This window comes from Corythoichthys intestinalis, chromosome 16 (assembly GCF_030265065.1).
Source record: "Corythoichthys intestinalis isolate RoL2023-P3 chromosome 16, ASM3026506v1, whole genome shotgun sequence".
Taxonomy (NCBI): domain Eukaryota; kingdom Metazoa; phylum Chordata; class Actinopteri; order Syngnathiformes; family Syngnathidae; genus Corythoichthys; species Corythoichthys intestinalis.
Genome location: NC_080410.1, coordinates 16218293 through 16234074, shown reverse-complemented (window position 1 = coordinate 16234074; position 15782 = coordinate 16218293). Strand labels below are relative to the sequence as shown.

Below are 15782 nucleotides of genomic sequence, written 5' to 3'. Positions count from 1 at the left end.
TCAAAAAATGTACCCAAGTAAGAGTAGCGTTACTTCACAATAATATTACTCAAGTAAAAGTAGTCATCCAAAAAATATATTCAAGTACAAGTAATAAAGTATTTAGTGGAAAGAATACTCAAGTAATGAGTAACATTGTGTGTAACGGCTTACGATGTTTGATTTTCATTTTTAAACTTTTTTTTCCTTAGCAGTTATTAATATGAACTGTTTTTGTCATACTGTACAATAACCTGTTACATAACCACATTAAGCCAAAGAAATACAAATAAAAAAAATCATTGAATTCCGATAAAACTAATTGCATGAATGTAGCATCATTTGTCCAAGGAGCATGAGTGCCCTCTAGTGGAGAAAATATTTCCTATTATGAAATTAAAAGGATCATACTTCCTTTTTTCCGTGGTGTAATTGAGTCAGATGATTATTGTTGCGACATCTCATTGGTGAAATTGGTAGAGCATTGTTGGCAGCAAAAAGCAAAAAAAAAAAACAGTAGAAGGTAATGCAGTATGTAGAATAGAGGAAAACGTAACGAGTAGTTTAGCCCAAAGTAGCGGAGTATGCGTGACGTTTCTTATTCACCAATCTACTCTAGTAAAAAATATGGCTTAGTAAAACAACTCAGAGGTACATTTTTCTCAAAAAGTTACTCAAGCAAATGCAACGCGCTACTACCCACCTCTGGGTTTAATTTAACTATCTGACAGAGGCGCCACCACAGAAGGTGTGAGCTAAAGCCCAGGAAATGTTAATTAATACATAAAGAAGTTCAATTCACAAATTAAAAAATTAACTTCACTTAATAGCTCTTTAGCATACCAGTGGGCTACTCATATTATACTATCATACCTAACAGAATTTTGTATTGCCACAAATAAAGTTCGCTTGGCTTCACACGTTGAGAGAAATGGTGGGAGAAATGTTTTGTATTCATAAATGTGTCCTCAATTCATGTTGAAATAATGTTCCTATTGCTTGTTATTGACATATTATCTTTTCGCCACAAGATGGCAGGATGGGACTTAATTGTCTAAAGTGCTACTTTTATTACTTCTTTTTGTTTGACTTTGATTACTTTGATTTGTGGGATTGCCTGTGAAGACAGCAATGAGAGAGGATGTGTCCGCATGTCGGTGGAAATTAAACACACCGAGTTTTGGCTGAAAGAAAACGTATTCTCCGTCAATTCTTCCTACGAATGCAACGTTGAGCTGCATCCACCTCAACAACACAAGACACGAGTTCTTTAAGTGTTTTATCCGTTTGCAGATCAATTTTGAATACATCTTTGCTTTGCAGTGGAATTATAAAAAGACATAACCAATATTTGGTAGTTTAATGTAATAAAACACAAAAAGTGACTTCCTGTGTCATTCAAGGGCAAAAAATGCAGAAATGGACAAATAAACTACCTTGGTTTGGGTGGAGGTACAGGAACCACACACATAAGTATGTGTATCTGTTGTATTTATGTCTCATACAATTGTAGATGTTTAAATTTTCTATATAATTTTGTTTAAACTTAATTTTCCAGAATGACATTTCTTAGAATGTATTGGGTTCCCAAAAAGACCAACAGCTCAATGACAGCCTTGAAGAACACTACCTCTTACCAGACCAAAAAACCTGCACTTTGAAATAGACAAAAAAACAAAAAACATTATTTCAGTTCAGGACCGTGTTGTGTTTCAAAGGAGTCCCTCCATCTCTCTCATGAATGCTTCATACACCTGATCCTTGGTCTTCATGCTGGGTTGAGCCACAGCACCAATCTGAGCTGGGTGAGACATGCCAATGGAAGAAGCAGAGGCGTGTTGTTTGTTGTGAGCATGGACACCTCCCATACCGTCATCTCCCCTCCTTGCCCCGACAGCAGATTTTTCAAGCGGACCAATCGCTGGTCCAGGTGCCGGACCAATCTTGTCCCTTCGCACTCTCAGTGCAGTGGGCACAAACCGTGTGACCTCAGCTTTGGGATTGATAATTTGTGGTTTGGCAGAGATGGTGGCCCCGGAGCCAGCGCCTGCTGCCAGGCCGCCAGCACCAGCCACAGAGGTGAGGTTGGCCCGTTTTTCAATTGTGGCTGCGTGGAGGTGGCTGACAGCAGAGGCCGCAGCAGTACCGGGAGGAGGGGGCAGTTGCATGACGCTGGAGCGCATGGACATTGACGAGCCATCCGGGCCGGATCCCGGGCCTTTTTGTCGCTGTACGAGGCTGGGAGGAGCACTAAGAACATTGGCGCTGAGAGGTGGAGGAAAGAGGGCAAGAGGCGGCGCCAGGGGACGAGGAGGGCCTCCTGCTCTTGGGGGAGGGGGTGGGATACCTGGAAAGAAAAGCAGAGCATACGTATATTGATTAGTGTTACACACATCTCATTTTAATCACCTATTAGACATGTGAATTGGATTATCATAAGGTTTTTGCAATTTAACTGCAACAAAGTACAAATGGCAAGTCTGTACTTGATTTTAAGTACAGAAGACAGCAGCTCTGTCCTTATGATAAATATTATTTCTAATATTTTTTCCCAATAACTTAAAAAATAGTAGAAATTAGTTACGTAAAAAATTGAGAACATTTCCGTCTCGTTTTAAGTGCAGTGTAAGGTCATGACCCTTATTAGTGCGCCAAATGACTGATCGCCATGGTAACAGCCGGACCACGGGTTTCTTCAATATCAATTCTTGACACAAAGAGCAATTAGCCAACAAACCAGACTGCATTCCTATTTTTCACACATCATCCTTTCTAACCTGACTACCGGCCACAAATTACTTTGGAAAAAAAAGAACAGGCCTTATAAAAGCTGTTTTCGGATATATGAAAGTACAACAAAGAAATGCCATGAATCAAATTTGCTCAAGAAGAATGTGGGATCTCAATGAAGTTAGCATTTGGTTTTTGGGCCACACCCAGAGGACAAACTGCATGCATTGAAGTTTGCTGTTGTCCAAATTGCAATTTCTTTCAGCGAAACCAACACATTATCATAAACGCACAAGCATAAATATTTTATCCAATTTAACTCTACATGGCCCAAGAAGCTTACCAGGTGGTGCTGGAGGTGGTAACCTTGGAGGGGGTCCACGTGGTGGGGGGCCTGGAGGGAGACCGGGAGGGGGCCCAGGTGGTGGACCAGGTGGGCGTCCGGGAGGAGGTCCAGGGGGTAGAAGACGAGGTATTGGAGACCTCATGCCAGGAATACCCAGTGGCCTTAAGAACGGAGGCGCACCTGAAAACAAGATGCAAATTGCAAATTATGAACTAATGGGAAAATATTTAAAGCAAAATCTAAATACATAGATAAAAGTAGCAAATTTCAAATTCTATGTACTGCTTGTTAAAACATACTTGGTCTGTACACTGGATTTGATGATGCGCAATACGATACACAAACTCACAATCTGATTCTAACACGATTTTAAGCCACTGTTCAATACAATGACTTTCTTAAATATGAAACATATGTTCCATAACAACAGTGAAATTAACATTTAACTTAATGAAGAATCGAGGCTCTGAGCATTGAGATTCTGATACATGTATCGTTACAGCCTGATTGAACAGCGTTTGCGTTGTTAACTGCAATGTTTTTATGGCCAACAAGCATATGTGACAGCGAATAGAAAGTTAATCTACCTGGTGGAGGGCCAGGAGGTGGACCAGAAGGTGGACCAGGAGGCCTCAACGGTGGAGCTGGTGGGGGACCCATAGGTGGAGGCCCACTCATTGGTGGTCCCTGCAAAGGTGGAGGTTGGCCCGCTGTGCCACTTGGAGGGGGGATACGCTGACCGGCAATAGCTTGGCTAGGTTCCCCTGACGGCGCCTTGTCTTCAGCGTCCGAACTATCTGATTCATCACTGTACTCTTCCTCGACTTCATCTTCTTCATCCTCTTCAGGAATAGATTGACCTGTACATTTAAAATAACAAAGTCAAACTATTTATTAAACACGGTTCAGTACATTTATGAAAAGAATATCCCCACAAGTATACAAACCTGCCATCTTTAACATCATTGCCTGCAGAGGAGTAATGGCCTTGTTCTTCTTTCCAGACTTCTTTTTCTTCTTTGATCCTTCGTGGGATGCATCTGAGGGCATGTCTGCAAAACGGACACTGCGACCTAACGTAGGTTTAAAACAAATAAAAAACAACAACATATCAGCAGATCAGCAGGCAGATCACCCAGGAAAACAAATGACCAAAATCAAACAACATCGCTGACACAGTCCATCACATTCAAGGCACATAAACATTATCAGCCAGTTTTTGGCAAAAACGTACATTGCCGCCATAGTTTCACAAAATTTACACATATATTTTAAATAGGCCCCAATCATTTCCAAAGGCACATTAAACTCCCAAATAAACATCTTGTTTTTTTATTGGCATGCTAAGAAGGTGCCATTGATTCACGCTAGTTAAGCCACTCTGGAGCCCTGAAACTAAAAAATAATTTCCAAGCTGCACGGAATTTGTTGAAATCAACTCCACCAACCAATTAAACCCCTGCTAACTCGAAGATTAAGCCTAATGTCAAAAATTCTGAACTACCGCTTTAACATTTCAAGAGGGCATAGAAATGGTAAACTCCGAGCCCCCCGTTAGCCCGCTATTAGCCCGCTAGCTATTGAGCAGCATTTCTTTTCACCAATGAACCGGTGCCACTAATAGCTGCTGTTTCCCTTGTTGTATTGCCCAAGATTTTGACCTTATTTCCATCGGTATTATTATTGTGTAGTCATTGAGGTATGTTCTTGTAAACAAATATGTCTGTATTGATTTACTTTCTAGTGTTATTGTACGGTCTTTGTGAGCATTGTATTATATTTTCTAACCGTGTGTTCATAGTTTGAGGTGACAAATAAATAAATGTCAGTTGCAATAAGAATTATGGTATGATCGGTTTTACTAAAAGGAAGTCATATCTATGTATCTTATTTTTTTCTTTACTTTACCATTTACCATTCATTTTATTAATATGACGTAAAATACATGTTTTTAGATAGTATTGGTATTTAGGGGTACTTAAAGGATTGATTCCGACTAACGTGGAAATTCGGGTTACGTCACCAACGTAGGAATGGCACTCGTTCCTGGGGACTACCTGTAATTGCCAGCCATTCACAAAGATATGAAATTTACTTAAACTGGGAGGACTGGCTGTGAATGCTCATGTTTCAATGCCATTGACGGCGTAAGATGTCCAATTCATTTGGACTGCTTCATTCATTCGTCCCTCCCAGTCCAAATGGTTTGGACGTCTAGTGCCGTCAAAGGCGGCCAATGAGTTGACGAGGAAGTGACCCCAAAATGGGAAGTGAGCAAAAACCTACTGGAAGTGACACACAGGATGAAAAAAAGCATCCCTACGCAATTTCTCAAAAAATTACAATTTCTAGTTTCATTGTACTTCTTTTTTAGATAAAGCGTTGACATTTAAAAACATAATAAAAATTCCTCTAGTAAAAGTTACAAAAGGCTGAAATCTGAAATGCTTGTCCATTACCTCTTTCCTCATCTCTTTTATCGTGTCGATCAGATCCCTTTCTTGATTCACCATCTTCATCCCGCTCGTCATCACTGTCATCTGTGTCGCTGTCGTCATCGTCTCCATCATCCCTGTCGCTCCCACTGCCGCTGTCCTGATCCCTTCCCAAGTCTGTTGATGTCTTCTCTAAACCGGGAATGGAAGGTTCTATTCAAGCATAAAAAAGCAGAATGCTCAAATCAACATGTAAGATAAATAATACATTTCTCCTAAAGATTATTCTTCAACCCTGAAAACAAGACCATTAATTATGGGAATTAAAAAATATATATATATATATTCTGAGAGATCGCGATATTACATCATGCAATTCTCGTATCGATTCAAAATCTGTCTGTATCGATCCTTTCACGTGTGTTTTTGATGGGAATAAACAATTCAGTGTCACTTCTACTCCCGTCCAGCAGTTGGCAGCGCGCAGCAGCACTGCCTTCCAGTCTGCTGGAGTAACAACAACATTAGACTAACCCGAGTAGAGATTTGTGTATGTCGCCCTCTAGTGGTTGGGTGGCTGTTACTGGGGTGTTTACACACCTATTGCAGCCCAGCGTCAGTCAATGTAAACAGTAACATTAGCTGCTATTGGCTCATCAATGGCGGACGGGGTACTTCCGGTCATTTTGCTTGGATTAGTCCTTTTGTAAGTCTGAAATTTGGGCTCGTTTTGGTATTTACTGCAAAAACGGAGGCATGTTGAATTTAGAATGCGTTTAAGGAGGTTTTGACTAAAGCAGGTTCGCACTAAAAAAGAGAAGATATTATAACGAAACCCAAATGTTCTTCAGACAAAAAATATTTTTACTTGTGTGCTGGATGAGGTTTCAGGAATAAATTGATATAAATGTACTTTTATTTATACGCGGAGATTGCCCCCCCCAGTGGCCGAAAAATGTCATTGCATGTAATTGACTTTCCTATATACTGTCTTGGCCCGAATATAAGACTGTGGTTTTTTTGCATTGAAATAAGACTGAAAAAGAGGGGGTCGTCATCTTATGTTCGCGGTCTAGACGTTATACCCATTCACGACGCTAGATGGCGCCAGATATCCTTGAAGCGATGTTCTGTCATGACAGATCTCAGCTACTCTGAAGTTTAACCAGTTTGCAGTATTTTATTGCAATGTTTTTCCTTATTCAGATGTTTCAAGACTACAGTTAGTTATACTTCACTTTGATGGTTAATGCAGTCATTGCAATTTTGTTGTTTTATCACAATAGATTTGTTTATTTACATTTCAAAAACCAGAAGACATTCATTTACGAATGTGATTGCACTTTAGTTTACATCATGGGTGTCCAAACCTGTCCTCTAGGGCCGCTGTAGGTCCTGGTTTTTGTTCTTACCAGTCGAGCAAAGACTGTTTAACCAATTAAGTTTGTGCTAAAACAAGCAGCACCTGACTGCAATCAACTGATTACACTTGTGAGAAACCAGATTGGTGAAAAGATGTCACCTTGTTTTGTAGGAATGAAATCCAGCACCCACCGCGGCCCTATGTGGAATAGTTTTGACACCACTGGTTTACATGTTTAAATGTTCAGATATTAAGATTTGAATGAGGCAAAATAATATGCTCTTTCTCTCAAAATATATTGTTATAATCGTTTGTTTCGGATGTACTGTAATTATTTTCTGTATAAAAATTAATTTGGTGTTCAAAAAGTCTTTTTTCAAACTTGAGTCTTGAAAAAGAGGGGGTCGTCTTATAATCAGGGCCGTCTTATATTCGGGCCAATACGGTACTAGTACGCTGTATATGAATTTAAAATAAAGACCGAGCTGGTAAAATGTTGTCTATAAAAGTTGTAAAGCAATAAAACAACAAAAATGAATGAAATCAACAGGAATCCTACAAAGTATTTCATCATGGGTCAACATTATTTTTCAAACAGCTCATGTGACTGGCAACTTAGAGACTGTCATTTGTTTTGCTCAGCCAAAACTACTCCTGAGGAGGCAAGATGGATATTTGAAATTTGTTTCATGCCCCCCCCCAAAAAAGTCAAACTTCGCCTGTGCTATTATGTCCATTTTGATTTGTTTTCTTCTAAAGCGTTATACATATACAATTCAGAGGTACCTCGACATACGATCGCTTCGACACACGATCTTTTTGACATCCGACATGATATTTGACTCGCCATTTGTTTCTACATCCAACGACATGCTCGAAATACGACATGACAGCACCGCAGACGGACGCATGGCTGACTTTCTTGTGAGAGAAATCAACGCAGGTTTCAAAAAGGTTAGTACAGGTGGTGAAACAAGGAAAAAGGTGACGCTTACCTTCTAAATGAAGATGCAAATTATAGAGAAATATGAGCGTGGGGTGCGCATCCGTGAACTGGCTCAACAATACATATCCATAGTTGATGGGGGAAAATATTACATTATGCCTTTGTGATGTATGATTGCTTCTGTGACATAGATTGTAACAACTTCGTTTTTCACCTCGTTCCTATAGTTAGGAGACGCGCTTGAGAATCTCACGCGATAACTTGTTTTGCACCATAGTATTGTTTTACTACACGCCTGGGTCCCATAGTTGCACACCTGGGTCCAATAGAGATAACTTGTTTTGCACCCATAATATTTACCATTTGTTGCATCTGTTGCAGCACAGCTCATTTGTCCCGTGTGAAAAGCCCTTTTTCAAGGGGGCTGAACCAAAAGTAGCTTAAATGTTTGTGATTGGACGGGGCCGCGCCGCTTGGGGGCGGAAGTTGGCCTCTCTGCCTCCGAGGGGTGCGTCCTTACAAAACCGGACATTTCCGGGCGACCCGTGAAGTCCGCCAGCGGGTCACGTACGGATCATTTTGTTTTGCTGTAACGGGAACGCAGGGATTCTGGGGTTGACAAACTCAAATCTAGCGTCATCGTTGACATTTGTTATACTTGTTTGTGATACTTGTTTGCTTGCTCTTGTGGGATTGTCTCATTTATTCTGCATTTCGTAATCAATAAACATCGTCTATTGAGCAAAAGTGTGCCTGTTACTGATTCACCGCGAACCTGGAAATTTCGGAAAACAATGGTTCTCCTCGACCATCGTTCGCCAGTCTTTATAAGTTAAGTTGACAATTATTATTGTGGTTACATCGCTTAAGAAATCGCCAGCTTTGTCAGGTTTTTATCATTTATTTCAGAACTTATCCAACACAAAACGCCTGCTGTCCGCTGCAATCGACTGTATACTCAGAAAAACGTTGAAAGCGAAATTAAACTCAACCGCACTGCTCCTCTCTCTTGTCACATCAGTCACGTCCGCCACATTGGAACCCGATTCGTTACATTATTACAGGAATTATCATATTATTATTCAGATTTTTAATTATAAATAATGTGTTTTGCGATGTGTAATTGTAATAGAACCAGCAGAATTTATTAAGGATTTAGTGTACGTTTTTGGGCTGTGGAACGAATGAATGGAATTATAATGAATTCCTATGGGAAAATCCTGCTCGACATACGACCATTTCGACATACAAACAAGGTCCTGGAACGAATTAACTTCGTATGTGGAGGTACCACTGTATTGCAATAATCGTCTTCAGGTGTAGTATCGGGATTAATTGGGATCGAATCGTGACCTGTGAATTGTGATACGAATCGTATCACCAGATACGAGGCAATACACACCCCTACTATTTATGTAGACAAGTTATTTTTCATGCCTCACCAAAGTCACTGCCGTAAGGCCGTCGTGAAGGAATACCATACATTGCCAGGATTTGTGGTGGTGGGGGCCCAGGGGGAGGCCCGGGAGGTTTCTTCCCAGGGGGTAAACGTGGCACAGGTGGCAACATTGACAAAAATGGAGGCGCTCTACTGTGGCAAACACATGATAAATGAATAGTGGCAATTATGCAACATACAGTAGACCTTTTGTGTCAGAACTCATGCATGGCATTCAATACTTGACAATCATTCTGCTTTTTGAAATAGTGCTAGTATCAACAGGTCATGTCTGTGGTGATACAAATGATACACGCTAAAAACGTATATAGTAATTTAATTTCATTAATCAATTCGACAGATATTTCACCTTTACATGTATAAATATAATAATGCTGGATTTCATAGTTGGGTTCTGCCCCTCGAAAGCAAATGTTGAGACATTCAGGTGTCAAAGAGCACACATTTATTGGAGCTGGTCAAAAAATGATTTCAAGTTAAAGCCTACCCAAAAAATGGACCCTTCTTCAGTATGGAAGGAGGCTGAGCCCCTGGTAGAGGAATGTCCTGGATGTGAATATTGGATGGTGCATGTGGCATATCTGGTAAGGGAATACTGTCTACCTCCACAGACTCTGCATTCTGGAGGGGGGAAAACATTTATTTACTTATTGCAAATTATATGTGAAGCATCACCGATAATATTTGAACTTTAGTTTTTGTTATAGTGCCTGTAGAAGATGCACTGTGCAAGTTCAAGTTCGCCAACACAACGACCGCAGAACCTGAAGCGAAACATGCTGTTCGCTGCATGTCTGAGCTAGTGGGGCAAATAATAGACCAATTTATATGTTAAAAAAGAATAGCTTATGACACAAACCTTGACCGAATCAAAATAGAGAGCCAGCTGACCCCTTTTACTCTCGTATTCCAGTTCTAGTTTGCGCAGATCCTTGTAGGTTTCAGGATTCTCTCGCTCATACAGTCGGACAATTCGTTCAAATGTCTCTCGCAGCTTCTTTCGCTTGTCTCTCAGCACTTTTTCATTCAGCAAGGGCTGTTGGACTGGATTGAACTCTATAGCAAAGATGAAAATGTACCTTTAAGTTTTAAGAAATATTGCAATTACAGCACAGTGAATGTGGCGGTCCTAAAAGAGCCAAAGAAGTATTTCAGTGTCGTGGTACAAATTCTGTCTCTCACCCATCTCATCTAATTTCTCCATGTCTCTGATTATCTGTCTGGGGTCCTTCATCTTAAGCACGGCTGCTCTCACCATCATTCTCTGCTTTTTATTCTATGAATAGAAAGGGGGGGGGGGGGCAATTACGTGAAAATGGCACTGGTATTACATGTCAAATGGTTAGAAATCTGCCTGCCCCCTAAACCCTAACCACACACACGAACAAATATGTATTACCTTTTTTAACTCTCTTTTTCTGGCTTCTTTTCCTGTAAGTGAATAACGTGTGCATTATTTTGCTATTCTGATGACAACAGACAACATCTGTTTATTTGTACAAATAGATTTTGCGGGCAGATACTTACTGGCCTGATCTGTTGGGTTCATGAATTTCCCACTCTTGGTGGAGGAGGTTGAACGTCGCCCCATTGTGATGGCGTGTGTGCTCTCCTTTTAATACACGAGACACTCAAATCAGTCCAGAATGACTAATGTTAAGTATAACTTTCAATAATATAACACGTTCACGCAATGAAAAGCGACACACAAAGAGAACTTGTCTCTGTTTAATTTTTAAACGATAGATCATCACGATTTTTATTATGGTATATAAACGAATTAGTCATGTGTAGTAGTCGGGGATTGAATTGATCAGGGTACTTTTAAGTAAACTTAAGTAAGCAATCGATAAACGAATCAATATGACGATTTCGAATCTATATAGCATAATGTGCGGGTTTATTCAGATGCAGAGTAACGAGATAGCATTGCCAGAATGTAAAAAATGCGTCCGTCACTCATACGATGCCGTGAATTAGCCGAAAAGCTAACATTAGCCTGCACTTGTAGCAAGGGCCGTGTTGCTTCAACAGAAGATGCACAAGAAATATCAACATTACCTTATAATGAAGAAAACAAGAGGGAAGCGCAACACCTTCCGACACAACTTCCCGTATTTGGTTTTAAACACGATATTTTGCTTAAGCCATACAACATGAAACTAAAAACACCACAAACAACGACTTTGAGTTAGCCGCGCGCCATGTTAGCACTTAGCAGCCGCCGTAGATATAATATGTAAGAGCCTAGAGGTCCCAAACTGGAATCTGCGGCGGACCAAATCAGCGGCCATCTTGCAACAGAAACCTTATCTGGCAGGGTTAGTTTTAGCTGACCTAAAATGAGATTTTATGTATCTATTTTAGGACTGTCAAACGATTAAAATTTTTAATGAAGTTAATCACAGCTTAAAAATTAATTAATCGTGATTAATTGCAATTCAAACCATCTCTAGAATATGTCATATTTTTCTGTTTATTGTTGGAATAGAAAGATAAGACACAAGACGGATATATACATTCAACATACTGTACATAAGTACCGTATTTGTTTATTATAACAATAAATCCACAAGATTGCATTAACATTATTAACATTATTTCTGTTAAAGGGATCCACGGATAGAAAGACCTGTAGTTCTTAAAAGATAAACGTTACTACAAGTTATAGTAATTTTATATTAAAACCCCTCTTAATGTTTTCGTTTTAATAAAATTTGTTAAATTTTCAATCAAAAAATAAACTAGTAGCTCGTCATTGTTGACGTCGCCGAGCGGGGACGTCACATGGGCTTCCTACCGTTCTTCCACAGTGTCTTTAACTACGTAAGGTAGTGATATAAACACATCACAAGGTGTCAATGGCGAGTTTTAAATTACTTAGAAATCAAGCCAATGAGTGTGTCTTGTTCCTCGACTGTTGACGTAATTCCCTGTTTACAGGTCATCCAGTACTTCACGGTCATTTGAGTGCTGGCTTCACACATACGAGACCTCTGATAGTTTGTATATTGTGACTAAATATTGCCATCCAGTGTATTTGTTGAGCTAAACGAAATGTTTGAATAGTTCGTCCAAAGTCTGAGAAAGTTTTATGCGTATTTTGCATAGCTATTTTTTTTTTGTGAACATTATTTTTTTGAGTGATAGGAATATTATTTTTGCTGTGCTTTCACTAAATGATACTTATGTTTGTTGTTGTTGTTGTTGAAGGAGGTGCCGAAGCTTATGCCAATAAACGGCGCGGTCCAATGACTCGCCTTTCTCTGCCTCTTAGCTCTCAATGTGCAAATAACGGCGTCATTGTAATCTGTTTGAGGCAATGCATGAGCGGGTCATTCCGCGCATGCGTTAAATGTGTCAAATATTTTAATGTGATTAATTTTAAAAAATTAATTACCGCCCGTTAACGCGATAAAATTGACAGCACTGATCTATATGCAGTATTTATTGTTTGTTTGTTTGTTGCTTGTAATTATTTTACTGTTGCTTCTTTTTTTCCTGCTGTAATCATATTTTAAAATCGATTTCTTGTTTAAATTATGTAACATCAATTGCAGGGACAATTTCGTATATGAATTAACATATTTATGTTGTTTTCAAAACGTACTTATGTTACAATAACACTAGCAGCTCAGCGTTTCCGTAAAAAACAGCCCTCTGAGGGAACGCATAAATGTCCTGGTTTAACCTTTGTCTTGTGTTGGGGTCGGTAACGATCCGTTTGCAGTTTTAAATAATTATGAGCACTACATATTTTTTATATCACATTGAGACTCAATGACTTTATCAAGAACATCAACAATTTTTCCTTTAAACTTTCAAATTTAATATTTTTTTTCTTTATTAAATGCTGTGAGGAAAATTACTACATTTGTGGTGTTAGGGTCGTTTTTGACCCGGTTAAAGTGTAAGACTAAAACTACAATAATAGGTGGAAACTTGTGCCAACAGTCCACGAGAAACCCCTACTCAATCTTCGAGAGCTTTTTCAAGACTTCCCTAGGCATGTCAGGCAAGGTTAGTTTGGAGTTTGTGATTGACAGAATAAGCATTTCAGATTACATAGCACAACAATGAGGCGAACTTTCACTGCAAACCAAGCTATTGATCACATCTTTCCTTGATGATGAGGCTGGGGACTCAGAGCAGCATGGGGATACAGAAGACCAGAGTTCTAAGGAAGCAGACATTGTGAAGTATCGATAGGAAGACACAGACACATCATCTGAAGAGGTCACTCATGTCATGACTGCAGTGTTGTTAATCTTACTTTAAAAAAGTAATTAATTACAGTTACAAATTACTTCTCTCCAAAAGTAATTACGTTAGTAATAGTAACTCAGTTACCTGAACGTAAGAGTAATTAGTTACTTGGAAAAGCAACTGGTGATAATTTTCATGTTTTTTTCTTCTCAAAAAAAAAAAAAAAAAAAAAAAATCAGGTCACACAATGTGAAGTTTAAAGGGTTTTTGGGACAATTGGCCCTAGCCCAATTCTTTACCCTAAACTTAACTAGACACAGGGGTATTGTGGATATTGCGATAACTAGATAGTAACCTTTGCTATGTGTGGAAGTCATTTAATGTTGTGAATCAACCGTTAAAGTTGGTAAAATTGCTCCTGTTATTCCATTAGTTCCCTTCAGTCTACTTTCGACATGTGTATGTTTTAAAACTGTTTCATCATTTAAAGATAGATTTAAGTCAAAATTTTGCCGATTTAGGAGCATTTTAGATAAAAAGTTACTTAGGGTCGCTAGGAAAGTTCTCTACAACACAGCCTTCCTGAGAGGTCTACTGCTTTAGGATGGCGGCTGTTTACTAACGAATCTAGTTCTTTATATATGTTGCTAATGCCGCCGTGTCTGCCATTTGCATCTAGTTCTATAATAAGTGATATCTACCGTAGCGTCATGTGGGCGTAGTTTGAAGGCTATCGGCTACAGTCAGGCATTGTTGGCGCCACCTAGCATTGCGTTTGCAACGGCGTCACAACTCCCTTGCCTCCTCACCACTCCTGCTCTGCTCTTTCGTCTCCGTGAGTCCGTCTCTCTCAGACTTTTCTCGCGTCATTCAACCAACATAGTAACGCATAGTAACGCACGCCTTTCCCGCCTCTGTAACAGTAACGGCGTTACAAGATGAGAAAAGTAATTAATTAGATTACTCAATACTGAAAAAAAGTAACACCCTTATATTCTAATGCCGTTATTAACAACACTGGTCATGAAGAAGCTGTACCTGCTCAAATATTTTAATCCAAAAGTGGCAATATCTGTCGGAACTCAGTTCTTTCTGACTGTTTAGCATGTCTAGGAGAGATGGGTGAAACTCCTTCCACTGATGTTCAAACCAGGGCCAGAGGTGAAAGTTGATGAACATTTTCTCCCATTCCAAGGAATAGGCCCCTTCTGGCAATACATGCCCAGTAAGACAAGAAAATATGGCATAGGTAAGTCTAACCCAGAAACATGCTACTCCTGGAATCTTCAGATTTACACTGTCAAATCTGCTACTGGTATTCCCGTGGGGAAAAATATAGGGAAAAGACATTGTTTTTGATATGACTACATGACTGCAAGGTCAAAACATCACTTTGAAAACTTTTTTATTTGTTACCATTTATGACCTTGCACAAGAAGGAAACTTGGCACTTGGCAAGGTGGGCTCCGAAAAATAAATAAACCTGAGCTTCCTACTGAATTGTTGCAGGTAATGGACAGAGGTCCACTATCATCAAAGTTTGTTTTTACAGAAAGCATTTTTGCTGCTTCATACTGTCCCAAAACACGCCGGAATGCCATACTGATGTCCACTCATCATAGAGGCGCAGCGGTGTCATCAAAGAAGTGAAAAAAGAAATGCATTTGACTACAATAAAAACAAGGAGTAGAAAACTGAAGGAGATAGTACCTTTTCTTGTAGGCACCGTCTAACTGTTTGCATTACTGTAACACAATATAATCAATCAAGGGAAAAGCATCGTTTCTCGTATTTACTGTTTGACTGTATTACACCCACTATAAAATAAATAGCACTTATACCATATTTTAAGGAAAACAAGCAGAATATAGGGCATAAGAGATAAACAAAGCATTCTTATCATGGGAGCCCAGTGCGTGGGTCATACAACTGACTGAGCAAGACTGACGCACCAAATCTCTCAATCATGTCTCCCGGACAGTCCAGAAAAAATGGCGGGACACTCTGTCTCAACACAAGGAACACCGGAGAACGCCCGATATCCAACTGATAAAAGCTCCTTTGACGCTGAGGTGGCAAAATCCACAACCCTGGTTTCCCTGACAACAGTAACTCCCGAATCCTCCTGTCCGATCCACAAACAGACAATAATCCCAAACACACCCTTCTTCCTGGCCACGGCCCGCCATGCGAGAGCCTTGAAAAGACTAAATGTTTAACTAATCGTTGTCATTTTTCTCGGGAACCTTTTGCTGACTTCTGATATGGTGACCTTGGAACGAGTTTGCCTCCTCGCCTGAGTCTGTGCCTGTTTCGTC

The 15782-nt window shown here is 39.7% G+C and overlaps 1 protein-coding gene across 2 annotated transcripts; it reads right to left on the bottom strand.

Annotated features, from left to right (window-relative positions):
* Nucleotides 1-1324: 1324 nt before the first annotated feature.
* On the bottom strand, nucleotides 1325-11488 carry LOC130931608 (WW domain-binding protein 11). Of its 2 annotated transcripts, none has more exons than XM_057860521.1 (12): nucleotides 11320-11488; nucleotides 10786-10870; nucleotides 10658-10689; nucleotides 10441-10534; nucleotides 10118-10314; nucleotides 9746-9879; nucleotides 9242-9390; nucleotides 5515-5703; nucleotides 4003-4128; nucleotides 3643-3915; nucleotides 3053-3235; nucleotides 1325-2326 (listed from the first exon to the last, which is right to left on the bottom strand). In XM_057860521.1, the coding sequence occupies exons 2-12, from the start codon at nucleotides 10847-10849 to the stop codon at nucleotides 1692-1694; spliced, it is 2076 nt and encodes a 691-aa protein (XP_057716504.1). In that variant the 5' UTR covers nucleotides 10850-10870; nucleotides 11320-11488; the 3' UTR covers nucleotides 1325-1691. The 2 variants fall into 2 exon arrangements, with proteins under 2 accessions (XP_057716504.1, XP_057716505.1); XM_057860522.1 differs by having other exon boundaries at nucleotides 9242-9387.
* Between the last annotated feature and the right edge of the window lie 4294 nt (nucleotides 11489-15782).

Coding starts and splice junctions, on each gene's coding strand:
- LOC130931608 (XM_057860521.1), bottom strand. CDS start 10,849: ATGGGGCGACGTTCAACCTCCTCCACCAAGAGTGGGAAATTCATGAAC. Junction 10,690..10,785: donor GAACCCAACAGATCAGGCCA/GTAAGTATCTGC, acceptor ATTCACTTACAG/GAAAAGAAGCCAGAAAAAGA. Junction 9,880..10,117: donor TCTATTTTGATTCGGTCAAG/GTTTGTGTCATA, acceptor TCCCCCCTCCAG/AATGCAGAGTCTGTGGAGGT.